This window comes from Gymnoscopelus braueri (assembly GCF_963280865.1).
Source record: "Gymnoscopelus braueri genome assembly, chromosome: 15".
NCBI classification, from domain to species: Eukaryota; Metazoa; Chordata; class Actinopteri; order Myctophiformes; family Myctophidae; genus Gymnoscopelus; species Gymnoscopelus braueri.
This window is the reverse complement of record NC_137620.1, coordinates 45,456,518-45,483,939: the sequence shown is the minus strand read 5'-3', so window position 1 is coordinate 45,483,939 and position 27,422 is coordinate 45,456,518. Positions and strand designations below refer to the sequence as shown.

Genomic DNA, 27,422 nt, shown 5'->3' with positions numbered 1-27,422 from the left:
TCATGAGTCACAGTTATGAGTCTATTGGACTCATGGATCAATAATCACAGTTATGAGTCTATTGGACTCATGGATCATGAGTCACAGTTATGAGTATATTGGACTCATGGATCATGAGTCACAGTTATGAGTATATTGGACTCATGGATCATGAGTCACAGATATGAGTCTATTGGACACGTCACTGTGAGTCGTTGAGTCCTGATTCCTGGACTGGTAGACTGAGACTGGTCTTTGTCTCAGGGTTTGGGGACTTTACAGCATCTGGTGTTGTAAACATGTCCTTCAGGGAGGGCCTTGAGTTCCAGTCTTGTTCTTTGGCAAACTTGTAAACTCCTCCAAACAGATCAGGAAACATCTCCATCAGGTCAATACCTGCTACATCTTCAGCACTGTGAACACAAAGCAGTGATCACTGAAGGCGAGCATTGACACAAGGAACACAACTCATGGAAAGACATACAATAACATACAAGAAATCATCAACACTAGGAACAATACAAATGTATGTACAGAAGACATTGGGGGGGGGGGCAATTCTGGTGTCAAGCTTAGAAGACTTTTCTAGGAACAGACAGGTGCTATTTTATGGCGGTTTTGAAGGAGGGTAGGGAGTGCCCTACGGTGGACCCTGTGCTCTACAACGAGGAACCAGACCAGTCCACAACAGTCCATTCGGCTCCATTTGTAGGGCCGCCCCCCCCAGGCCATGTAACTGATACACTTCTATTAGCTCATTCTGTGCCAAATGGGGGGGGGGGGGGGGGGAGAACGTCCAGAACCCAAGATAATTTGATCCGAAGATTCGCTGCTCCGTTCACTTCTTGGTTAACTTATTACTTAAAAATCCTGTATCTCGACTCCTATCTAAGAAAAATCAAAAAATCTCTGGCACTGGGCAAACACAGCCAGAAATAAGTCTGTCACAGTGGGACTGAATGAGTTAAGTGCAATAGTTTGTAGTCTTTAGAAATAAAACAAGGGTTAATATTAAGTCAGTGGCACACGCGCACACGCACATGCACATGACTTGTATATAGTGTGACTGCTCTTTGAGGTGTTATTAAACGTAATTCTACTTACTAGTGCTGATGGAGATCGTGTATGAAGCGCAGCAGTCCAAATGAGTTCTCAGGGTAGGACTTCTCATCATCCATCATCTGGACCAACTCCTGTGGGAACTGGAAAAACATACAACTTAAGGATTTAATTCACTTCGGAACATAAGTATGAATGTGAGCATGAAATTAGGTTTTAAACTTGGCAAAGCAAGTGTACACCATTTCATATGCAAGGTTAAAATGTTATTTAGATTTAAGCAGATGCTAAGTTTATTGTTTACCTGGTATCCTACAGTTTCAATGTACAGATTGTTATTTTGATAGCGTGTTGTTTAGACAGTTGCTAGGTTCATTGATTAGCCTACCTGTGATTCTACTTTACTGAGACACTACACTGTCTCTCTGCATTATATGTATGTGTTTACCCTGTTTATTGTAAGTCACTCTGGATAAAGAGTGACTGCTACAGTAAATGCCTACTTTGAAAATGGTATACAAAACGTTACTTAAAGGCATTAAATAGGGTCTTAAAGAGAAATGAAAGGCAGAAGAAATAAAACAGAAATGATCAAAAGCTCAAAATGCAATGGTTATCACTCTATTAGAAAACGTTTACTCACATTGTCTTTCCACGTGTTGAACTGCACCTGCTCAGCATACTGGTCTAACTTCCTGATGAGGTCCTTGTCAGCATTTTGACAGTTCTCAACCTCCTTTAGATTTCCAATCCTTCTCAAGTAGTCTACTTTCCTGGGAAATTAATAGTAATCATTTTGAAAGCATTAGGCTAAAACATGTACCTTACTATTGCATCAAACTGATGAGCTGAATAATATGTGCAATGTAAAATGTTTGTTCTATCTTACCTCTCGTTTGACCAAAAGAAGGATGAACCAAGCATTCCAGAGTTGTAGGTCTTTTGTTTGGGTCTTCATTGATCATCCACTCAATGAGATCCTTGGCAACCACATCCTGAACATGGCTTAGATTGTAGTTTCCATCCAGAATGTTGACATCACATCTAGGGCCTTTGCCAAATGGATGCTCGCCTCCAGAAAGGATGTAATATATCAACATCCCAGCCACCTTAAGAATGAGCATGAGAATGAGTAAGAACATTTGTATGCTGTTGTCATTAATTAAATTGTTCTCACGCAGAATAAAAAAGAACAACCTGGATATCAGTGCTTCTTTTATATGGGATATCACGGTCTGCATCCAAAGTTTCCTTTGCCCTCCAGCATCTCGTTCCTGAAGCGCTTGTGACTAGCGTTGTTTGTCCTTCAGGTAATAGTCGGCTTATTCCAAAATCAGCAAATTTTGCCTTGCCTCGAATATCTGCAAGGCAAAGTGGGAAGATCGATATAACTTAAGGGTTTGGGATTGAGCAAAATAAATTCCAGACAAAATGATTTATTTTTTTCCCCCATCGCTTACCAATCAAGACATTCTGGGGTTTGATATCCCGGTGGAGAATTGTAGGATTATGACAATGAAGAATACTTAAACTCTTGAGAACCTGCTTTGCTAGCTGTTTTCTCCTCAATTCACAAAGGTTGTGTTTAGTGATATATTCTGCCAGGTTGTATTCACATAACTGTAGAACAAGGTAAACAAAGTTCTCATCCTCTATAAAGTCCACATATCGTACAATCGAAGGATCATCAAGGTCTGGAAGACGTAACAAGTCTTGTTCTTTCTTCAGCACTTCCTCAGCATCGTTGAATTTTGTCGTTCTCTTCACTGCAACTTCAGTGCCATCATCCCTTAAACCCAAGAAGACTTCATCTCCACCACTTCCCTTTGCGATGCAGAATTCCTTGTCTTTACCAAACACAAGACTCCCGACTTTGCTAACGCTACAGTCATCAGCGTTTATAAGCTTCTCTAACTGTGGCCTCCATCTTTTACTGACTGGGCGCCATTCTCGTGGTTTTGGACTAGGAACGCTGTCATCATTCAGTGGTTCTTCCTCTCCTGATATTGGTCTCATGTTCATCTCAATGGATCTTGATGGCTCTGTAATGGGATTGATTGATTGATTGACTATTTTATTTAAGAGATTTATGTTAACATTACAGTACAGTCAAATGTTATGCTAAAAGGATAACACAAAACATGTAGATTTAAAAAAAACAAATCAGTTCAATACTTACTAGTTTGCTTCTGCTTTTTCCAGTAGAAAAATCCCAGTATTGCTGTCACCACAATGATGATCACTGTGAGCACAATCCCTGCAATCACTCCTGTGGTGAGACTCACACTCTCTGAAACATAGTGAGTCATAACCAGTGTTGGAAAAGTTACTAAAACACAGTAATATGTTACTTATTACATATTACTTGTTTAAAAAGTAATGTAGTTACTTTACTTATTACTCCCTGCCAAAAGTAATTAGTTACTTAAGTTACTTTTTTTTTCTCGCCCCCAGTAATTGCATCCTTTCTCCTCAAAAGTCTGACTTTGCAGCCTACATTGTAAAATCCTCATTGTTGATTTAACTCTGAAAAGTGTTCTGTACACATGACGGGTCCATTTGGTTCCATTTGTACACTCATTTGAATTATATTAACACTAACACTTTTACTGTGTATGAATTCATAATTTACAGACTAACTGAAAACCATTTGACTATTAATTGAATACTAAGGACCTCAATGGAAACAAGACCGCAAGGACTTTATTGGAAGTATTTTAAATGTATTTAATGTATTTTTTGCCTTTTTTGCCAAACACCTGGGCTCAAACAGATAATGACTCATCATGAGACACAATCTTTGAACAACTTCTGTTGTTTATTAAAGCTCCAAACAGTGCTAGGCCAATAAGGCTACATGTGCCAGTGCATTTCAATTCCAAAAATATAGAAAAACTAACATTTCTATATGACTGACTGTCCATAAAAACTGAAAGCATCAAGAGGACTCAGTCAGGATCTCAGGACACAAAACACATTCAAACTGAAAATAATCAAATCAAAAGTGTGTGCATACAGCAGCAACCAGTTAAACAACAAAACCTCTACAGAAAATGTATTCTAATAAAATACAAAAATAAAAAGGCTCCCATAGCAACACATTATCATCGTGGGTTTCTGACTGAATGTAAGAGCAAATGCAAGTAAAAAATCATTCTGTATGACTGCTGAAAATTTCAAAGAAAGTCAAAAGTGTGCTAACAGCCTACAGCTAGGCCTATGTACTAGGCCTACAGTTAAGTGGGCATTGGACAATATGTTGGTGGACCCACTTACAGCCAGCCTCTCAAAAACCTTTTATCTGACAGCAACCAGTTAAACAACAACCTCTTCATAATATATATATATATATATATATATATATATATATATATATATATATATATATATATATATATATATATTGAAAATAGCCGACCTACAAGCTTACGGCGCGTCTTCATCGGTTAACAAGTCGCTTATAATAAGCAGACATGGCAACAATGTTTGATCCGGTTTAAGGCCCGCCCTTGCGCAGCTGATAAGTCACACATAGACAAGTGCGCAACGTTTCCGTATCCGCTCTAGACCGGATCAGCAAGCAGCCTGCATAGCAACTCGATCCCAACCAGTCTACCATTATATCAATGGACCAAAAACAACACAGGATCAAATAAACACACTCAAACCCAGCGTACCACCAAGGCTCGTGAAAAAAAGTAATAAATTACTTTTTGAAAAAAAGTCAAGGTAATATTATTACTCAAAACATGAAAGTAATTAGTTACGTTACTAGTTACTGGGAAAAAGTAATAATATTACTTTAAGTTACATAATTACTTTAGTTACTTTCCAACACTGGTCATAACACAACTGTTGTCAACATTATACAATTAAATAAATCAAATCAACAGCTGTGTTAAAATGGTTCCATCCACTGTCTTGTGATCCAAAGATCACAGGTTTGATTCCTGCCTGGTCTTACATGCTACATGTCCTTACTGTAGAGGCAGCAGAGTTATCAGTCCAGTCCAATACATTGTTGACCTCACTCCACCTCACAAAGTCCCTCACTACCTCGTCATGCTCACATGTGTGATGCAGCTGACTGAGAACTTCTGGAGGTGGCATGACTCATGAGTTGTAGCGCAAGTCTGAGCTATAGGCAGTGAACAGGAGGGGTGACAGCACAGTTCTCTGGGGGGCACCCGTATTGCACACCAGCATGTCTGACCTGCATCCCTGCAGTCTCACATGCTGTTGTCTAGTCTGTGAGGTAGTCAGTGATCCAAGCCACCATGCTGTGGTCCACCTGCATCGCTGCAAGCGTCTCCACCAGCAGATGTGACTCGATGGTGTTGAAGTCAAAGAACATGATCCTGACAGTGTTGTTGTCCTTGATGAAGTGTTGAGGTGAGTGTAGGTCCTGTTCAGCAGGTAGATGATTGCATCCTTTACCCCCCAGTTAGCCTGGTATGTGAACTGGAAGGGGTCAATGTGGTCACTCACTAAGGGTCTCAAATGCTGAAGGACCTGTGATGTTAGGGTGACTAGCCAGTAGTCATTAGGGACTGAGGGACGGCATTTCGGGACAATGCAGGAAGTCTTCCACAGCTCAAGCATCTTCCGTAGCCTCAGGTGAAGAGATCCCTGAATGGAACAGTGAGCTGCTCAGCACATTCCCTCAGCACCTGGGGGCTGATGTTGCCGGGCCGGTCCCGCTGCTTTCCTGGTGTTGGTCTGTGGGAGCTGACGTCCCACCTGGTAAACGGTGAGGACCAGAGATGAAGGGGCTGAAAGGTCACTGCTTTTCCCACCTTCCTCCAAGGGGCAGTTACTGGTCCTGCAGGCAATCGGTTCGGGCCCCGGGAGACTGGTCCCAGATGTTTGTCACGGCAAGGGCCGCCCTTCCATCAAGCCGATTGAAGAATACATTCATGTCATTGGCCTTCTCACTGTTCCCTGTCACAGCAGCAATAGCTGAACCATACCCAGTAATCTTCCTGACCCCCTCCCCCCCCCCCACCAGTTCTGAGGTTCTGCTCTATAGATGTCTCTAGCTTTGGCTAGTTTCACCTCCTCGTTCACAGCCCTGACCCCATCCTCATCCCATTATTAGAGAAAACATTGAACATGGAAGGTATTAAAGAGTGAAGGAAATGTTCATTACCTGCTTTGACACTGTGTATCTCAACAGTGTGGTTGATGTGTGGTAGGTGAACTCTACAGGTCACATGCTTTGTTTGAGCCACTGTCACAGTCCTCTGGAAAACATAACAGTGATCTGAAGGTTTCTCTGTCACTGAGGATCCAGCATTGATGTTGTTCCCATCACTGTCCAACCAAGAGACCTGAGGTTCCGGATACCAGCACCCAGATTCACATTTCCAAGATAAGAGATCACCTTTTATTCCAGTTAAAGAGATCACTGGCTGAGACACAGACCCTGCAAAACACAAATAAAGAGATTATCAATCAAGCTATTTGATCAGTCAGTCAGTCAGTCAGTCAGTCAGTCAGTCAGTCAGTCAGTCAGTCAGGCAGCCAGCAGGCAATGTTTGGCTCGTTACAAAAACAGACACATTTAAAAAATAAAAAGTAGTTACTGCTCATTATAATACTTTTCCTTTTTCCTCAAAATTCTGACCTTGCATGTTGCACCACCAGTTGTTCTTATGTCTTCAGCCTAACCAGTCTAAACTACTCATCATGGTCAACAACTCCCTAACTAATCTGACCTGAGAAATAAAAGTCATGCTATAATGGTTAATTATGTTTTTCCATCCATGTTTTGAACAATAAATCTTACCAACAAGAAGCTGAATCAAACCGTTTCCCAGGATTGGAACAGAACACCTGTATGTCCCCTCATCTGAGAGCTGCACCCTGGACAGCTTCAGTGAGATGTTACCATGAGACAACTCATCATCCAACAGGAACGTCCTCTGTTTGTACGACGGGTTCAGTTCTTCAGCCGTGTCACGTCCATCTTGGAGGACATGTACAAACTCAGGGTCCAGGTCTGGTCTGGTCCACTCCATCCTTCCACTCTCCACGTTGACAGGAGGTTCAATGTGACAAGGAAGGATGACATCATCTCCCACTTTGGCCATCACTGGCTGAGGAGACCCGATCACCTGAAGTCCTTAAAACAAAACAATATGGATTGAATGTTGATTTTAATAGATGTATGCTGTACCATATACTCCTAGGGAACTCTGTCTACTAAGTATAAAGGGTTTAAGTGGTAACATACTTAGTTGACCGCCCGGAGTCCCCAGGACTCTATACTAGGCCCCCTCCTGTTTTCGGTGTACACTACATATATTAAAATAGGTGATCTACAAGCTCACAACGCACAACAACACAACACATTGTTCCCCTGCCATTGCACATAAACCCTGAAGGCCCTATTATGGGGTGAACATTCAGTAGAAATAGCTGATCTACAAGATCACAATGCATTGGCTATTACATAAAAGGGACGTTAGGGTCCAAGTCTGGACCTCATGCTCACTGAGGACCAGTTGACGGCACTGAGGTCTCAACTAATTGAGATATAGCCATTTTAAGCGAAGTCAGATTTTCCTAGATTATTAGTATGCTTATTTAGCAATAACTTAAAACTACAGCTTGTAGCAGTTTGTCTGAGCTAATCTCACAAACCGTTGGGCCAATCAGCAACACATTTCTTATGCACATTGCCAGTAGGTCACAGTTGCATACAATTTTGTATGTGTTTTACACTTTTTTAAATATCTAACTGAGAAGTACATTAGAAACAGCTGTTTACAAGAACATTAGTTTCCAATACGTATTGTAGTCATATCAATGATTCCACTAGGGATGTCCGACATTGACTTTTTTGCCGATATCCCATATTCTGATATTGTCCAACTCCTAATTTCCGATACCGATATCAACTGATACCGATATATGCTTTTTCACCAAAAGTCAACTAATTGTCAGGTAACAACATCACATATCTAATAAAATAAAATATCTAGAATATCAATATAATGTCTAACAAATCTAATATAATACAGTGATGTTGTTAGGTGAGTCCCGGAACTCACTGATGGTCATTTGAATGAGTCCCACTAATCTTAGATTAGATGTTGGCCTTTTTATTTAAAAAATTATTAAGTGATACAGATATTTTCCGATATTACATTTTTATGCTAATATCGGTCAATAATATCAGACATCCCTAATTCCCACACATCACGGTTTCATATGGGGTAAGGTTTGTTTCAAGAGTGAAGTTGTATCATACCAAAATAGAAACGAGAAGACATGTAGGAAGACATCATATATCAGTGTTGGCCCCTGGACTATCGTGTTAATAAACAACGTGCACGTGAGTCCAACTGTACTTTATAAGGTGTTTCTCACATGTGACGCTGTCTGTCACTCTGCTACTGTGTCGGTTCCCACTCGGTCGCACACCACTGTCATCATCACACGTCGACTCTGTAGTCTTTCTACCACTAACACAATCACACCACAACTACCTCTTTGCCTGTCCGATTCTGCTAAGAATCCATGGACGAGAAAGAAGAGTTTCTTTTCTGTACTTTTGTCTTTCTCACAGAACCAGGAGATAACGTGATCCGAAGATTTACTGCTCCATTCACTTCCTGGTTAATTTATTTGGGAAATAACATGTATCTCGGCTCCTGTGTTTTACTATGTATTTTTGGCGAGACATGCTATTTCTAAGTTAGTGGTCGGTTATATACCGAAAGGAGAAATTTGGTGTCTTCCCGGGAACCAAACTTAATTATTTAAACGTTATTTACGTGTCAATTATGTGTATGAATTTTATCCGTTTAGTAAATTGTTACCTATTTACCACTTAAGCCTATAGTGAAAACAGCTGAGCTTGTAGATCGGCTATTTTCACTATTGCTTTTTTTATTTATTTTTATGTATAGATAATTTTTTTATATTTCGAAAATGTCTGACATTATTTTGAAGTAATGTTAGCTGTTTTTTTTTTTGGGGGGGGGGGGGGGGGTCAACTGCTACAACATGTTTTCCTTTGGTGAAAATATTTTGAGAATGAAATAAAATAGTAGGAAATGGAAGAAAGAGGATAATTATACTCAAGATGCAAAAACAAAACAGTAGTTTAAGTTAAAATGTAGTGTCTGTCCCTCTTCTATCCATGTCTTCACTGAGACATGAGACATCAAACATCTCCAGACAAGAACCCTTTACAATCACATCCTCACTGTGTTTCATGTGTTTACTCCCACAGCCCATTTGGTTACTATGTTGGAGTTTCTAAGTTATACAAAATTACATTTATTTTAGTCAGCCATCATGTTATATCCACAACACAAGGTAATGGTAGATTAAAGGCTGAGCTCCTGTGGAAAACAATAGACTAAACAGTGTCTCTAGAAACATTATGAGAAGAGAAGAACAGAATAAACAGTGTGTGATCTCACAAACCGCATCATTTGTTTAGCTTCTTTTTGCACTCCATAACCTGTTTTAGTCATAACACAACAATTATTTGCATTCACACAAATAATACTCCAAATTACATTTAGAGGATGCACAGATGACCTTTCAGGAGCATATGAGACCCTGATACAGTCTGACAGAATGACAGAGTGTTTACTGAGGTTCCTCAAGGTGTTAAAGAGAGATGATAGAGAGTGAATTTCATTACCTGGTTTAACACTGTGTGTCTCAACAGTGTGGTTGATGTGTGGTAGGTGAACTCTACAGGTCACAGGCTCTGTTAGAGCCACTCTCACAGTCCTCTGGACAACATAACAGTGATCTGAAGGTTTCTCTGTCACTGAGGGTTCAGCATTGATGTCGTTTCCATCACTGTCCAACCAAGAGACCTGAGGTTCCGGATACCAGCACCCAGAATCACATTTCCAAGATAAGAGATCACCTTTTATTCCACTTAAAGAGATCACTGGCTGAGACAAAGCCCCTGCAAAACACAAATAAAGAGATTATCAATTAAGCTATTTGATTAGTCAGTCAGTCAGTCAGTCAGTCAGTCAGTCAGTCAGTCAGTCAGTCTGTCAGTCAGCAATGTTTGGCTCGTTACAAAAGACACATTTTAAAAAAGTAGTTACATTGCTCATTATAATGCTTTTCCTTTTTCCTCAAAATTCTGACCTTGCATGTTGCACCACCACTAGTTTTTCTTTCTGCAGTCTACCCAGCCTAGACTACTCATCGTGGTAAACACCTCCCTAACTAACCTGACCTGAGTAATAAAAATCATGCTATAAAGGTTCATTATGTTTTTCCATCTATGTTTTGAACAGTAAATCTTACCAACAAGAAGCTGAATCAAACTGTTGCCCAGGATTGGAACAGAACACTTGTATGTTCCCTCATCTGAGAGCTTCACCCTGGACAGCTTCAGTGAGATGTTACCATGAGACAACTCATCATCAAATAGGAACGTCCTCTGTTTGTACGACGGGTTCAGTTCTTCGGCCGTGTCACGTCCTTCTTGGAGGAGATGCACAAACTCAGGGTTCAGGTCTGGTCTGGTCCACTCCATCCTTCCACTCTCCACGTTGACAGGAGGTTCAATGTGACAAGGAAGGATGACATCATCTCCCACTTTGGCCATCACTGGCTGAGGAGACCAGATCACCCGAAGTCCTTAAAACAAAACAATATGGATTGAATGTTGATTTGAATAGATGTATGCTGTACCATATACTCCTAGGGAACTCTGTCTAATAAGTATAAAGGGTTTAAGTGGTAACATACTTAGTTGACCGCCCGGAGTCCCCAGGACTCTACACTAGGCCCCCTCCTGTTTTCGGTGTACACTACATATATTAAAATAGGTGATCTACAAGCTCACAACGCACAACAACACAACACATTGTTCCCCTGCCATTGCACATAAACCGTAAAGGCCCTATTATGGGGTGAACATTCAGTGGAAATAGCTGATCTACAAGATCACAATGCATTGGCTATTACACCCCATAATAGGGACGTTAGGGTCCAAGTCTGGACCTCATGTTCACTGAGGACCAGTTGACGGCACTGAGGTCTCAACTAATTGAGATATAGCCATTTTAAGCGAAGTCAGATTTTCCTAGATTATTAGTATGCTTATTTAGCAATAACTTAAAACTACAGCTTGTAATAATAATAATAATAATGAATTGCATTTATATGGCGCTTTTCTAAGTACTCAAACTTACTCCAAGCGCTTTACAATGGTTCATTCATTCATACAGGGGGGGGCATTGGGAGGTGGAGCGGCGAACAGTCGACGCCAGCGTCCCCACTTTTCCCACATTCACACACCAATTGTGGCAAGCTAGCGCCGACCGAATCATTGGAGGCAATGTAGGGTTCAGTGTCTTGCCCAAGGACACTTCGACATGTGGACAGGAGGAGTTGGGATTCGAACCGCCGACCCACGGATCAATGGACGACCTGCTCTACCTCCTGAGCCACAGCCGCCCTGAAGCAGTTTGTCTGAGCTAATCTCACAAACCGTTGGGCCAATCAGCAACACATTTCTTGTGCAAATTGCCAGTAGGTCACAGTTGCATCTCCACAATTTTGTATGTGTTTTACACTTTTTTAAATATCTAACTGATAAGTACATTAGAAACAACTGTTTATAAGAACATTAGTTTCCAAAACGTATTGTAGTCATATCAATGATTCCACTAGGGATGTCCAACATTGACTTTTTTTGCCGATATCCCATATTCTGATATTGTCCAACTCCTAATTTCCGATACCGATATCAACCGCATACCGATATATGCTTTTTCACCAAAAGTCAACTAATTGTCAGGTAACAACATCACATAGGCTATCTAATAAAATAAAATATCTATAATATCAATATAATATCTAACAAATCTAATATAATACAGTGATGTTGTTAGGTGAGTCCTGGGATTCACTGGTGGTCATTTGAATGAGTCCCTCTAATCTTAGATTAGATGTTGGCCTTGAAAAAAAATAAAAATAATAAGCGATAGATATTTTCCGATATTAAATTTTATGCTAATATTGGTCGATAATATCAGACATCCCTAATTCCCACACATCACGGTTTCATATGGGGTAAGGTTTGTTTAGAGTGAAGTTGGATCACACCAAAATATAAACGAGAGACATGTAGGAAGACATCAAATATCAGTGTTGGCCCCTGGACTATTGTCGTGTTAATAAACAACGTGCATGTGAGTCCAATTGTACTTAATAAGGTGTTTCTCACATGTGACGCTGTCTGTCACTCTGCTACTGTGTCGGTTCCCGCTCGGTCGCACACCACTGACATCATCACACGTCGACTCTGTAGTCTTTCTACCACTAACACAATCACACCACAACTACCTCTTTGTCTGTCCGATTCTGCTAAGAATCCATGGACGAGAAAGAAGAGTTTCTTTTCTGTATTTTTGTCTTTCTCACAGAACCAGGAGATAACGTGATCCGAAGATTTACTGCTCCATTCACTTCCTGGTTAATTTATTTGGGAAATAACCTGTATCTCGGCTCCTGTGTTTTACTATGTATTTTTGGCGAGACATGCTATTTCTAAGTTAGTGGTCGGATCCCAAGCTTTTTAGGTAGATACCGAAAGGAGAAATTTGGTGTCTTCCCGGGAACCAAACTTAATTATTTAAACGTTATTTACGTGTCAATTATGTGTATGAATTTTATCCGTTCAGTAAATTGTTACCTATTTACCACTTAAGCCTATAGTGAAAACAGCTGAGCTTGTAGATCGGCTATTTTCACTATTGCTTTTTTTATTTATTTTTATGTATAGATCATTTTTATATATTTTGAAAATGTCTGACATTATTTTGAAGGAATGTTAGCTGTTTTTTTTTGGGGGGGGGGGTCAACTGCTACAACATGTTTTCCTTTGGTGAAAATCTTTTGAGAATGAAATAAAATAGTAGGAAATGGAAGAAAGAGGATAATTATACTCAAGATGCAAAAAATAAACAATAGTTTAAGTTAAAATGTAGTGTCTGTCCCTCTTCTATCCATGTCTTCACTGAGACATGAGACATCAAACATCTCCAGACAAGAACCTTTTACAATCACATCCTCACTGTGTTTCATTTGTTCACTTCCACAGACCATTTGGTTAATATGTTTGGATTCTCTAAGTTATACAAAATTACATTTATTTTAGTCAACCATCATGTTATATCCACAACACAAGGTAATGGTAGATTAAAGGCTGAGCTTCTGTGGAAAACAATAGAATAAACAGTGTCTCTAGAAACATTATGAGAAGAGAAGAACAGAATAAACAGTGTGTGATCTCACAAACCACATCATTTGTTTTTGCTTTTTCTTGCACTCCATAACCTGTTTTAGTCACACCACAACAATTATTTGCATTCACACAAATAATACTCCAAATTACATTTATAGGACGCACAGATGACCTTTCAGGAGCATATGAGACCCTTATACAGTCTGACACACAGAATGAGAGAGTGTTTGCTGAGGTTCCTCAAGGTGTTAAAGAGAGATGATAGAGAGTGATGTTCATTACCTGGTTTAACACTGTGTGTCTCAACAGTGTGGTTGATGTGTGGTAGGTGAACTCTACAGGTCACATGCTCTGTTAGAGCCACTGTCACAGTCCTCTGGACAACATAACAGTGATCTGAAGGTTTCTCTGTCACTGAGGGTTCAGCATTGATGTTGTTTCCATCACTGTCCAGCCAAGACATCTTAGGTTCAGGAAACCAGCACCCAGAATCACATCTCCAAGATAAGAGATCACCTTTTATTCCAGTCAAAGAGATCACTGGCTGAGACACAGACCCTGCAAAAACACATAGAGATTATCAATTAAACTATTTTATCTCCCTTTTATGCCCATACATTGTGCTCCCTGATCTCATCAGTATATGCCCATATATGGGCAGCAAGTTTTGATCTGTGGTTTTGGACAACCAGTTCTCTATATATTATATTATATATTATATTATATTATATTATATTATATTATATTATATTATTATATTATAGATATTGTAACAATACCTGCACATTTTATAAACTGCTGCTAAAATATAAGTTATTGTAACAAGACCCTAACTCTTCTTTATATTACTTTCAGTATTTTATTATTATTGTATATTTTTATTGTATATTCTTAGTATTATTTTTGCATATAGGCCCCTGGGCCCTTTATTGAATTAATAACAGTTATGTGGAATAATTAATTGATGTTATTATTCCAAAACTAAAGACGGGTTGAGAAGATTAGAATCCACATGTCCATCTTGGAGAAGGTGCACGTATGGTAACCCCCTCAGGTCAGGTCTCCTCCACTTCACCGTCTCATTCTCCATGTTAACAGGAGGTTCAATGTGACAAGGAAGGATGACATCATCTCCCACCATGGCCATCACAGGCTGAGATGAACCAATCACCTGATTTCCTTAAAACAAAACAAAATTGATTCAGTGATATTAATGTTTATTTATTATTTTTATAGATGTATGTTGTTCACTTATCAACATACTGTATTAACATAATGTTATTGAGATGGTTTGAGAACCATTGGTTCTCAAAGTGGGGTCGGAGGACCCCCAAGGGTCCTGGGGGGGTACCAGGGGGTCCTCAGAAAAATTAGTTAATATAACATCACAATGATTTTATCCACTTTAACCATATTTTATACTTTGTCTATTAAAAAATAGCAGATCTACAAGCTCATAGCGCGGCACCGAGTGCCACGCTATGAGCTTGTAGATCTGCTATTTTTGAAAAATCCCTGTACAAAACATTTTTTAGATGGGGGTCCGCAGCCAAGTACATATCACTTTTGGGGGTCCTTGACATGAAAAGGTTTGAGAACCACTGATTATACCAACATCAACATCAACAGCATCAAACAACTGTTAGTATTTAGAAGACATTTGTAGAATCCCCCAGAAGCAAAGATTTGAGTTACAAATGTTCACTAAAATATAAATATATTCAAAGATTTGCACAAGTTTTCATGATTTAATAAAAATATAGCAGATCTACAAGCTCATAGCGCTATGAGCTTGTAGATCTGCTATTTTTGAATAGCCTAAAGTATAAAATAATGATTATAGCTAAACATGTAAAATGACACAGTATGTGTTCCTGGTCTTAAAGGGTTAAACCTGCTCGCTACTGCACACACACACACACACACACACACACACACACACACACACACACACACACACACACACACACACACACACACACACACACACACACACACACACACACACACACACACACACACACACACACACACACACACACAGAAAAAGTACTCAAATGTTTTACTTAAGTAAAAGTATCAATACTGCAATGTAGAAGTGCTCTGTTACAAGTAAATGTCCGGAATTAAAAATATACTTGAGTAAAAGTACAAAAGTATTGGTATCAAAATGTACTTAAAGTACCAAAAGTAAAAGTACTAAAATGTTTGAAAATAGCAGATCTACAAGCTCACAACACGTCGCGGTGCGACACGTTGTGAGCTTGTAGATCTGCTATTTTCAAATAGCCTAGGTATAAAATAGTGGGTAGGGGTAAAAGGTCCTTGTTGAATTAATAACAGCTATCAGGAAGAACTGGTTTATTATTAGTAATATATTATCAGGAACCCTCACACTACCACAACAAAGATAAAAGTAATAACATCAGCTTAATGAAAACTATTTAGTCATTCTATTTTATTGTTGTTTTTCATCCATGTTTTGAACAGTAAATCTTACCAACAAGTAGCTGGATCTCTCTGTAGCGTTGGTTCAGGTGTGGAACTTCACACCTGTATGTTCCCCAATCTGAGAGCTTCACCCTGGTCAGCTTCAGTGAGATGTTACCATGAGACAACTGCTCAGGAAACAGAGACGTCCTCTGTCTGTGTGACGGGATCAGACGCTCAGAATCCACACGTCCATCTTGGAGAAGGTGCACAGATGACCCCCCTCTGGTCCACTCCACCGTCCTCTTCTCCATGTTAACAGGAGGTTCAATGTGACAAGGAAGGATGACATCATCTCCCACCATGGCCGTCACAGGCTGAGATGAACCAATCACCTGATGTCCTTAAAACAAAACAACATGGATTTAGTGTAGAGATATTAATGTGTAATGTTTAATTTATATTCAGATAGATGTGTGTGTGTGTGCGTGTGCGTGTGTGTGTGTGTTAAATATGTTGTGTTATTGTGTATAAATACAGGGTGGTGTACCACTATACACTATTAACCCATTCTATCCAGGAACACATCTGTGTCACTTTAGATTTCTTTGGCTATTAAAAAATAGCAGATCTACAAGCTCATAGCACAGCACTCAGTGCCGCGCTATGAGCTTGTAGATCTGCTATTTTTGAATAGCTAAAAGTATAAAGTAATGGTTATAGCTAAACATGTAAGATGACACAGTATGCGTTCCTGGTCTTAAAGGGTTAAATCTGTTCTCTACAGCACACGCACACACACACACACACACACACACACACACACACACACACACACACACACACACACACACACACACAGCGAAAGTACTCAAATGTTTTACTTAAGTAAAAGTATCAATACTGCAATGTAGAAGTGCTCTGTTACAAGTAAATGTCCGGAATTAAAAATATACTTGAGTAAAAGTACAAAAGTATTGGTATCAAAATGTACTTAAAGTACCAAAAGTAAAAGTACTAAAATGTTTGAAATAGCAGATCTACAAGCTCACAACACGTCGCGGTGCGACACGTTGTGAGCTTGTAGATCTGCTATTTTCAAATAGCCTAGGTATAAAATAGTGGGTAGGGGTAAAAGGTCCTTGTTGAATTAATAACAGCTATCAGGAAGAACTGGTTTATTATTATTAATATATTATCAGGATCCCTCACACTACCACAACAAAGTTAAAAGTAATAACATATCAGCTTAATGAAAACTATTTAGTCATTCTATTTTATTGTTGTTTTTCATCCATGTTTTGAACAGTAAATCTTACCAACAAGGAGCTGGATGTCACTGTAGCGGTTCAGGTGTGGAACATAACACCAGTATGTTCCCTGATCTGAGAGCTTCACCCTGGTCAGCTTCAGTGAGATGTTACCATGAGACAACTGCTCAGGAAACAGAGACGTCCTCTGTTTGTATGACGGGTTCTGATACTGGTTCTGATACTTAGAATCCACACGTCCATCTTGGAGACGGTGCACGTATACTGACCCCCCCCCTGTGGTCCACCTCACCGTCCTCTTCTCCATGTTGACAGGAGGTTCAATGTGACAAGGAAGGATGACATCATCTCCCACCACAGCCATCACAGGCTGAGATGAACCAATCACCTGATGTCCTTAAAACAAAACAACATGGATTTAATGTAGAGATATTAATGTGTAATGTTTAATTTATATTCAGATAGATGTGTGTGTGTGTGTGTGTGTGTGTGTGTGTGTGTGTGTGTGTGTGTGTGTGTGTGTGTGTGTGTGTGTGTGTGTGTGTGTGTGTGTGTGTGTGTGTGTGTTAAATATGTTGTGTATAAATACAGGGTGGTGTACCACTATACACTATTAACCCATTCTATCCAGGAACGTATGTGTGTCACTTTAGATGTATTCTAGCTCATAGCGCAGCACCGAGTGCCACGCTATGAGCTTGTAGATCTGCTATTTTTTAATAGCCAAAAGTATAAAATAATGGTTATAGCTAAAACTGTAAAATGACACAGTATGCGTTCCTGGTCTTAAAGCGTTAAATCTGCTCTCTACAGCGCACGCACACACACACACACACACACACACACACACACACACACACACACACAGTGGTGGAAAAAGTACTCAAATGTTTTACTTAAGTAAAAGTATCAATACTGCAATGTAGAAGTGTTCTGTTACAAGTAAATGTCCGGAATTGAAAATATACTTGACTACAAAAGTATTGGTATCAAAATGTACTTAAAGTACCAAAAGTAAAAGTACTAAAATTTTTGAAAATAGCAGATCTACAAGCTCACAACGCGTCGCGGTGTGACACGTTGTGAGCTTGTAGATCTGCTATTTTCAAATAGCCTAGGTATAAAATAGTGGGTAGGGGTAAAAGGTCCTTGTTGAATTAATAACAGCTATCAGGAAGAACTGGTTTATTATTATTAATATATTATCAGGAACCCTCACACTACCACAACAAAGTTAAAAGTAATAACATATCAGCTTAATGAAAACTATTTAGTCATTCTATTTTATTGTTGTTTTTCATCCATGTTTTGAACAGTAAATCTTACCAACAAGGAGCTGGATGTCACTATAGAGGTGGTCCAGGTCTGGAACAGAACACCTGTATGTTCCCTGATCTGAGAGCTTCACCCTGGTCAGCTTCAGTGAGATGTTACCATGAGACAACTGCTCAGGAAACAGAGACGTCCTCTGTTTGTATGACGGGTTCTGATCCTCAGAATCCACACGTCCATCTTGGAGAAGGTGCACGTATGGCCACCCCATCAGGTCAGGTCTCCTCCACCTCACCGTCCTCTTCTCCATGTTGACAGGAGGTTCAATGTAACAAGGAAGGATGACATCATCTCCCACCATGGCCGTCACAGGCTGAGATGAACCAATCACCTGATGTCCTTAAAACAAAACAAAATGGATTTAATGTAGAGATATTAATGTGTAATGTTTAATTTATATTCAGATATGTGTGTGTGTGTGTGTGTGTGTGTGTGTGTGTGTGTGTGTGTGTGTGTGTGTGTGTGTGTGTGTGTGTGTGTGTGTTAAATATGTTGTGTTATTGTGTATAAATACAGGGTGGTGTACCACTATACACTATTAACCCATTCTATCCAGGAACACATCTGTGTCACTTTAGATTTATTCAAGCTCATAGAGCGGCACTGTAAAATGACACAGTATGCGTTCCAGGTCTTAAAGGGTTAAATCTGCTCTCTACAGGACACACACACACACACACACACACACACACACACACACACACACACACACACACACACACACACACACACACACACACACACACACACACACACACACACACACACTATTTATAACCTCATATTCACCTCTTATAATAAACGTTATCAGTCCACACTCCCCTGTATGTAACAGTGTAAATAACTTTTATATTTAGTAAATCTGTCATGTTTAACTTTAAGGTCTTAAACTTGGTTACTGAATACATGTAGAAAAGTGTTTCACAACCTTCTGTCTGCCAGGGCATACCTATATCCAGTGGTGTAAGTACATTTACTCAAGTAATGTAATTAAGTAAATTGTTGAGGTATTTTTACTTTACTGGAGAATTCCCAATTGTCAGTACTTTTACTTCTACTCCACTACGTCTCAGAGGTATAATGTTGTACTTTTACTCCACTACAATTATTTGAAGACTTTTTTCTTTTAGTTATTAGTTACTTTGTAGATTTTGATTATTATTACAAAACATACAGTAATCACTTCAGCCCTATATACATTTCGGCAATTTGAAAATAGCCGATCTACAAGCTCACAATGTGTCACGATGCAACGCATTGTGAGCTTGTAGATCTGCTATTTTCAAAAGATGTTTTATACAGTTGAGAAACAAAGACAAATATTGTACTTTTACTCTACAATTATTTGAAAATACGAGTTACTTTGTAGATTTTGATTATTATTACAAAACATACATTTACCACTTCAGCCCTATTTAAACTTATCTATTTGAACATAGCAGATCTACAAGCTCAAAACATGTCACATCATAATGTGTAGTGAGCTTGTATATCTGTTATTTTCAAAGGATTTTGTATTACATTTTACACACATGAAAACACATAATGAGTACTTTTACTTTTGGTACTCTAAGTACATTTTGATACCAAGACTTTTGTACTTTTACTCAAGTACATTTTGAATATTAGGACTTTTACTTGTAACAGAGTATAGAAGATACAAAAGTATTGGCATTGAAATGTACTTAAAGTAAAAGTACTCATTATGCAGAAGGTCCCATTTCTCAAGTTTTCTAGAGTATAAAAAAATGTATAAAAAGCCTTTGATAATAGCCGATCTGCTATTTTCAAATGGCCAAAGTTTAAGGACTGAAGTTGTGTGTATGTTTGTAAGCTAAATCTACAAAGTAACTAGTAACTAAAGTGGTGGAGTAAAAGTACAATATTTGCCTCTGAGATGTAGTGGAGTAGAAGTAAAAATATTGGAATTTGGAAATACTCAAGTAAAGTGCAAATACCTCAAAATTGTACGTAAGTACTGTAATTGAATACATGTATTTAGTTACTTTGCACCACTGCAGTTAGGCTACTGCTAAGAGCAAGTGTCAACAGCCATTGATCAGCTGTGTGGAGAGAGATATAACCTACACTGTATGTAACATTTATGTGAACAAACATCACTTACTGCGCCGTTAATGTAAATACATTTATGTTGGAGTCACATCTTGCTGGCTGGGACTTGGGGGTTGTTTTGACCCAAACCCACTTTATGTTTAGGATCCTCTCTAAAACTGGACCAGATTAAGTACAAGCAAAGTGTTGCTGCAGAAACCTTCTGTCTCTATGTTTACGTTATGTTCTTATTTCTTTATTACGGGTCTGTAACTCTGAGAGTTTACAAATTAAATGAAAATAACATGTTCAAAGTCCGTCAGTAAAAGAAAGGTGGACACTGAAAAGGGGCAATGGACTGAACAATATGCATTCATCCTATGCCAAGAGGCATGTAGCTCTGGTGGAGAGGCAGTGAACACATTTGAACTGAAGCCAAACAAAAAGACACATTGACTCTCTGATTCCAGCAGCCAGTAGAACTTAAATACTGACTGATGATGATGATGATAAAAACCTGGGACACCAGGTGTCATGACACCCCCTGTGGAGGTGTCGTGGGCCTATCAACGAAACACCAATGAAGGAGGGTGCCCACCTGAAGACCCCAGTGAAGCGTTTACCCCTACATCTAAGGGATTGTACTATCTAGTATGAGCTCAACATTCGGCGTAGCTGCATTGGGAACTCCTTATATGGTCATGGTGACATGAACGTGATGTCAGAGGTTCTCCCTTTAGACAATTTTAATATAGGATAGGATGACAACACACACACACAAACATCATTATTAATTGCAATAAAATTCATATTTACCACAAAAAACACCAGCATCTTCACTGTGTCCACAGTTGTGCTTTCCAATCCCCCTATGGCTGCACTGTGAAAGCTGTGACTCACTGCCTGAACACCTGACATCATCCAACCAGATGTTTCCATCACCCTTTCCGAAGTGGCTGGTGAACAGAGCTGGTGGACAGTCTAACTGTCTACACACAACCTGGGCATCATCCAGATCCCACTCATCATCACACACCGTCCCCCAGCTGTCACTGTAGTACACCTCCACTCTGCCTGAACAGGAGCCTGAACCACCGACCAGCCTCACTGAATAATCACCTGAATGAGAAGAAAACATTAAAACATGACAATGATCATCACATGGACATAATACATTGGATTTAAGGGTTAAGGATCATTTCAATTTCAATACATAGCTTTTAATAAAGCTTTTTGAAATTACAGTCTGTACCACGTGCTGTTTACATTTCTGACAAATAAAGTATTCAATCAATCAATCAGGAAAGAGACGAGAGGAGAAAACAGTCCAATCAACTGGGGCACTGACGGACAGACGGACTCACAGGGGTGAAAACATAATCCCTCTCCTTCAGCCTGCCGTAAAATGTTGATGTCCTCACAAGTGTAGTAATACACTTCTGAGGACAGGATAATAGTGTGTGTGTGTGTGTGTGTGTGTGTGTGTGTGTGTGTGTGTGTGTGTGTGTGTGTGTGTGTGTGCATGTGCATGCGTGTGTGCATACAGTATGTTGTGTTTCTGTTATTGTCTCTACCAGGCCAAAAGGCATGGCCTGATGGCCGAGACTATGTTTTGCACCCTGTCTGTCCGTCCGTCCTTCTGTCTGGATGCCAGAGCAGAACCTCTAACGCAAATCTTTCACATGGGCCTGTTATAGCGCCACCAGGAGGCTGCTTTTTGCAACAACAAAAAAATGTACAGTACTCCTAGAGAGTTTGTCCAAACATCACACAAATCGGTACACAGTGTCTCTATAGTCATTCAATAAAACGAGTCTTTCAGATTTTTCATATTCCATCCTGATTGGCTAAGATTGGCTTCCAAAGTTTGCAGGAGAGCTCCGTTTTTGACAAAATGCCTCAAATCATGAACACAGCGTGCGATTTCGGAGATTTTTTTAACGCACATTCCCAGTAGGCCGATGAAGATATGGCACTTGAACATTTTCAAATCAGCCTCATGGTGGCGCTATAACAGGCCAATTTGTGTTTTTACCTGTAACTGCACCGATCTGTGTAAAACTTTGTATGCGCCCTAGAGGCCAAGGAAAAACCTTTGCCCTGCATTTTTCACATCTGCCTTTTATAGCGCCACCAGGAGGCCCACTTACGTAAAACAAATGTTTTTTATATAACTTTTTGATATATATATTTTTTATTAGAGAACTACTGATGTAGAAAGCATTACATTTGTGCTTAATGGGTTAAACATAGGTCTCTGTCAGGTGGAAACCTTGTAAGTCCAAAACTGTTACTTTACAGGAAAGTGGATCCAATGTATTTATTATTTACTGTTGTTGATACTTTTCATTGGTTCAGTGTTTATAAAACCCACAGACTCACTTAAACACTTTTCACTGAATTTAGTTTTGTAAAATGTTTCACGCATAACGGTCACTACAGTGGACAGCTATTCAAATTTCATTTTCTATTATAGGAATAGGTTTTGATGTCAGAGTTGCATACTAGCCTATACAGGGGACGCTAGAGCATCACCTCAATACTGCCATCCAGTGGCCAGGTGTTGTAACTGCAACATAATTTTTTCAACATCCAAGATGGCTGACAGAAATGTAAACAAGCCCAACAGCTCAGGAATATCTATCCATTCCTTCTAAAGTAGGAGACCCCTGCAGGTAAAAAAAATATTATTACATCAAGTAACATCTAATAAGCACTATAGTTGTGAAAAATTCCAAGTATTGATTTTATATTGGGAGGAAATTATGATTGATCATCTGTCCACTAAATTGGACTGCATGCATCACTGGCTCTATGTCAACTACAATTCATACTTTTGCTGCCACAGTTTGCTCTTGAAAATGCTTCATCTGCAGTAACCTTTCTGGATATAAATCAATGTATTTATGTTATTAGAAAGTAACCTGCATTGTTTGTATCAAAAATAATATTTTATGCATATTTTTTTACATTATGGGAGTACATTTGTGTCTATTTATATTTTGTAGAGGTCATGTGCAGCTCATTATAGACCTATTCCTACAGGATAGTGGAGTAACTATTATATGACTAAAGTGAGGATGATGATAGTGGCCAGTGGTGATCAATGGCTGGCTGCCAGAAAAAGAAGGATAAGCAAATATGATTAGCAGTGACAGTGAAGCTATGATGATGATGATGATAATAATAATAATAATAATAATACGGGTAATAATAATAATAATAACCTATTTGAACCTACAAGGGAAATTCAGTTTTGACCCAAGTGGTCAGACTTCAGCAAAAACCTAACTGTGTGATGGGTGATGGTTGATTGAAGTAGTCTCACCTGGCCTGAGTCAAACTAATTGGACTCACAGTGCCCAACTCTGAGTCCAATTAGTCCAATTAGTTTGACTCAGGCCAGGTCAGCCATCCCCCATCCCACACAAACAAAAACAATCCCCATGGAGCTATTTGAATTGATTACAGTTGTAATAAAAACTGTTGCAGTAGGTTATCAGCAGTCATTACTGTTGGAACACATAACATGTTGCCTATCCAATCATTTTGGCATATAATCCTTTTTGCTAAAATGCACAGAGAAAGAAATAGTAGTGTGTGTGTGTGTGTGTGTGTGTGTGTGTGTGTGTGTGTGTGTGTGTGTGTGTGTGTGTGTGTGTGTGTGTGTGTGTGTGTGTGTGTGCGCGTGTGTTTATTTTTTGCATCATCAGGCTATTATTGTGGGTAGCCTACTTGTGTTGTTGTGGAGTGGAGCTCTTGCTATAACAAAGTATAGGCATATAGTAGTGTCATTACTGTAACCTGGTATCTGGAATGTGATGCTGTTGCTGCAGGGTGAACTATATAGGTAGCTTATAGTATAATAGATTTCTTAGCCCCCCACCCAATTCACCACCAACCGCCACCATTATTTTGATGAACATTTTCTACAAAAATAACAGAGGACATTGTGAGTAACTCTCCCAACACTCTCTTTCAGATGTATTTCAGTAATACAGTCTCTTCAGTTTTACTGACCTATATCCTGTACTATATCGCTTCACCAAGTCCATCTTGTATGAGCATTGTGAAACACATTGCAGTGTCCAAGGCACCCCTGAGACCAGGTTTGCCCCTGGAAACCACTGGCCCCAGCATACAGACACAAAACAATGCAAACAGATGCCATGATGTTGCATGCACAGGAACATCCAAGTACATCTGCATAAAATGCTTGCAGGCTTTGTGCCCTAGGTGCTTAGTCAATTTAGTTTGACTCAGGCCAGGTGCGACTACTTCAATCTAGCCTGCACTAGTCTGGCCATGCCAGGCTAACTTCAATCAGCCATCACCCATCACACAGTTTGGTTTTCACTAGACAGTAAGCACTCATGTTGGTGTTCAATTTAGAGTTATTTTGGTTTTCACTTGACAGTAGAAACACTATTATTTATGTGTTTTGTGTTTGTTGAGCCGAGGAGTCAAGAGAAAGTTAATAAATAGTATTAGAATATGTTAGAAATGTGAAAAATTTAGTTTTACAGCATTACAAATATATTTGATTTGATATTATTAGATTTTTATAATTGTATTCATTGGTTGTATTTGATCCTTATTCTTTTCACTTAAAAACACAAATGCATGCTGTCCTCCTGAGTGGACAGGTCAATAACTCCTTAAAACATTGTTGTTTTAAAAAAAATTAAGTGCAGTTGTTATATGTATGTCTAAAGACACATAAAAACACTTAGTAACATTTAAAAAAAAAAAAAAAATTGCTACTTTTGTGTGACACCGTAGTTTGAGAAAGAAGGGCATTAATTAATCTACCAAGAAACATGGAGATTTGCGGTTTCTGCCCGACAACAACGATATCATTTACACCATGAATATGCAAATACAGGACAAATTATCTCTATAGTCATGTGATCAAGACGGGTCCGTCCGATTTTTCATATTTCATCCTGATTGGTGAATTCAGAACATTGCTGACCCACAATAACCTGACCTGGTGGAGACCTGTGCTCAGAGGAACACTTTTTCTAGTTGTGCATTGAGGCAGGTTGGTGTCTAACTTGGCCAGTAATATATATTATGAAGTGTTTAGTTACATTAATGTATTACTTCATAAAGTTACATTTACATGTATGTAGACGTTTGTGTGGTAATTACACCACTGCTGTGTTTTACATTAAACTATGATGAAACATAATGAAGAATAAACCAATAAGAACTACACTACCTCAAACTACAGGCAAACATGCTACAATATATCAATACATTGAATCAGTGTTAATTACAATAGGGTTAAACACATTATTTATAACCTCATATTCACCTCCTATACTAAACGTGAGCAGTCCCCACTTCCCTGTCTGTAACAGTGTAAACAACTTTTAGATTTAGTAAATCTGTCATGTTTAACTTTATCGTCTTACCTGTTACAGATGTTACAGATGTGGTGAACCAGCTGGTCCAAGTTAGCAGGTAAATGAGTAAATAAATCCTCATGGTTGATTTTACACAAACTGTGACTTAGAAGGAAAAACAAGAGAGCGAGTGAGACGTATTTCTGCTGCTTCACTTCTGACTGAAGAACACATTAATCTGATCCAACGTGTTTAAACATGTTTACTGAATGCCATGTAGAGCTGTGTTTCACAACCTTTTGTCTGCCAGGGCACACCTTTTATAGTGGCGTAAAGTAACTAAGTACATTTACTCAAGTAAAGGAGTATTCCCAATTGTCTGTACTTTTACTTCTACTCCACTACATCTCAGAGGCAAATATTATACTTTTACTCCACAACAATTATTTGAAAACTTTAGTTACTAGTTACTTTGTAGATTTTGATTATTATTACAAAACATACATTAACCACTTCAGCCTTGTATATACATTTCGGCCATTTGAAAATAGCAGATCTACAAGCTCACCGCGACGCATTGTGAGCTTGTAGATCTGCTATTTTCAAATTATTTTTTTATACATCTGAAAACTTGTGAAATGGGACATTCTGCATAATGAGTACTTTATAGTTCTGGTACTTTAGGTACATTTTTATACCAATTACTTTTACTCAAGTACATTTTTAAACCCAGACTTGTACTTGTAACAGAGTCTCTCTCTCTCTCTCTCTCTCTCTCTCTCTCTCTCTCTCTCTCTCTCTCTCTCTCTCTCTCTCTCTCTCTCTCTCTCTCTCTCTCTCTCTCTCTCTCTCTCTCTCTCTCTCATTTTAAATCACAACATCCGCTTTAGATCCCGCCTCCTCCTAAACTACATCCACACATACAATACATCACGTTGGACACGACCGTTTCCGTATCCGGTCCGCGACCGGAAGGAGAAGTGTTTGAAGTGTTCTGTGTGAACAACACACTCATTCATCACATTCACTAACGTTCTACCACACAGTGGTGGAAAGTAACTAAGTACATTTACTCAAGTACTGTGCTTAAGTACAATTGTTCGGTACTTTGACTTGAGTACTGGAGCATTTCCAATTGTCTATACTTTTACTACTGCAGCTCAATGACAAATGTTGTACTTTTACTCCAGTACAATTATTTGAACACTTTAGTTACTTTTACAGATTTTGATTATTATTACAAAACATACATTTACCACTTCAGCCTTATTTAAACTTTGTTTATTTGAAAATAGCAGATCTACTGTACAAGCTTGTAGATCTGCTATTTTCAAAATATTTTTAAATACATTTTACACATTTCTACATTGTAGGATTGATACTTTTACTTAAGTAAAAACAAAAATAGTACTTTTCCACCACTGTCTACCACTAAACTAAAGTCATGTTTCTGTATTGTTTACTTTCTACCACTAGAGGTCAGTGTTGGATCATATTTATGTACCTGAACCATACACAAGTCAATCCAGAGTAAATGGAGTGTGTGTGTGTGTGTGTGTGTGTGTGTGTGTGTGTGTGTGTGTGTGTGTGTGTGTGTGTGTGTGTGTGTGTCATTTATAAAACTTAATGCTGAATGCATTAAGTTTTTTACAACATAATTGTTTTTTACAACATAAAATACACGATAACTAAGAGTCATAATTAAGA

The 27,422-nt window shown here is 38.9% G+C and overlaps 2 protein-coding genes across 2 annotated transcripts; both read right to left on the bottom strand.

The window, feature by feature from the left end:
* On the bottom strand, positions 1 to 15,885 carry LOC308102168 (CD276 antigen-like). Its single transcript, XM_080451769.1, has 13 exons — positions 15,780 to 15,885; positions 13,562 to 14,458; positions 10,330 to 10,665; positions 9,701 to 9,976; positions 6,827 to 7,162; positions 6,188 to 6,463; positions 3,218 to 3,328; positions 2,499 to 3,080; positions 2,236 to 2,399; positions 1,928 to 2,147; positions 1,682 to 1,811; positions 1,084 to 1,181; positions 1 to 392 (listed from the first exon to the last, which is right to left on the bottom strand). Exons 2-11 carry the CDS (start codon positions 13,740 to 13,742, stop codon positions 1,804 to 1,806), a joined length of 2,490 nt encoding a protein of 829 aa, XP_080307895.1. The 5' UTR covers positions 13,743 to 14,458; positions 15,780 to 15,885; the 3' UTR covers positions 1 to 392; positions 1,084 to 1,181; positions 1,682 to 1,803.
* Positions 13,792 to 25,912, bottom strand: LOC308102167 (uncharacterized protein; the record flags this gene model as incomplete). Its single annotated transcript, XM_080451768.1, has 6 exons — positions 25,785 to 25,912; positions 21,181 to 21,483; positions 18,307 to 18,651; positions 17,029 to 17,376; positions 15,935 to 16,112; positions 13,792 to 13,837 (listed from the first exon to the last, which is right to left on the bottom strand). Exons 1-6 carry the CDS (start codon positions 25,855 to 25,857, stop codon positions 13,792 to 13,794), a joined length of 1,293 nt encoding a protein of 430 aa, XP_080307894.1. The 5' UTR covers positions 25,858 to 25,912.
* Between the last annotated feature and the right edge of the window lie 1,510 nt (positions 25,913 to 27,422).

Bases quoted from the DNA above. Each gene is read 5' to 3' on its own strand.
- LOC308102168 (XM_080451769.1), bottom strand. From the start codon at position 13,742: ATGTCTTGGCTGGACAGTGATGGAAACAACATCAATGCTGAACCCTCA. The intron at 3,329-6,187 runs GTAATGAACATT...ACTATGTTTCAG, and splicing joins GATACACAGTGTCAAAGCAG to AGAGTGTGAGTCTCACCACA. The intron at 2,400-2,498 runs GTAAGCGATGGG...TTTGCCTTGCAG, and splicing joins ACCCCAGAATGTCTTGATTG to ATATTCGAGGCAAGGCAAAA.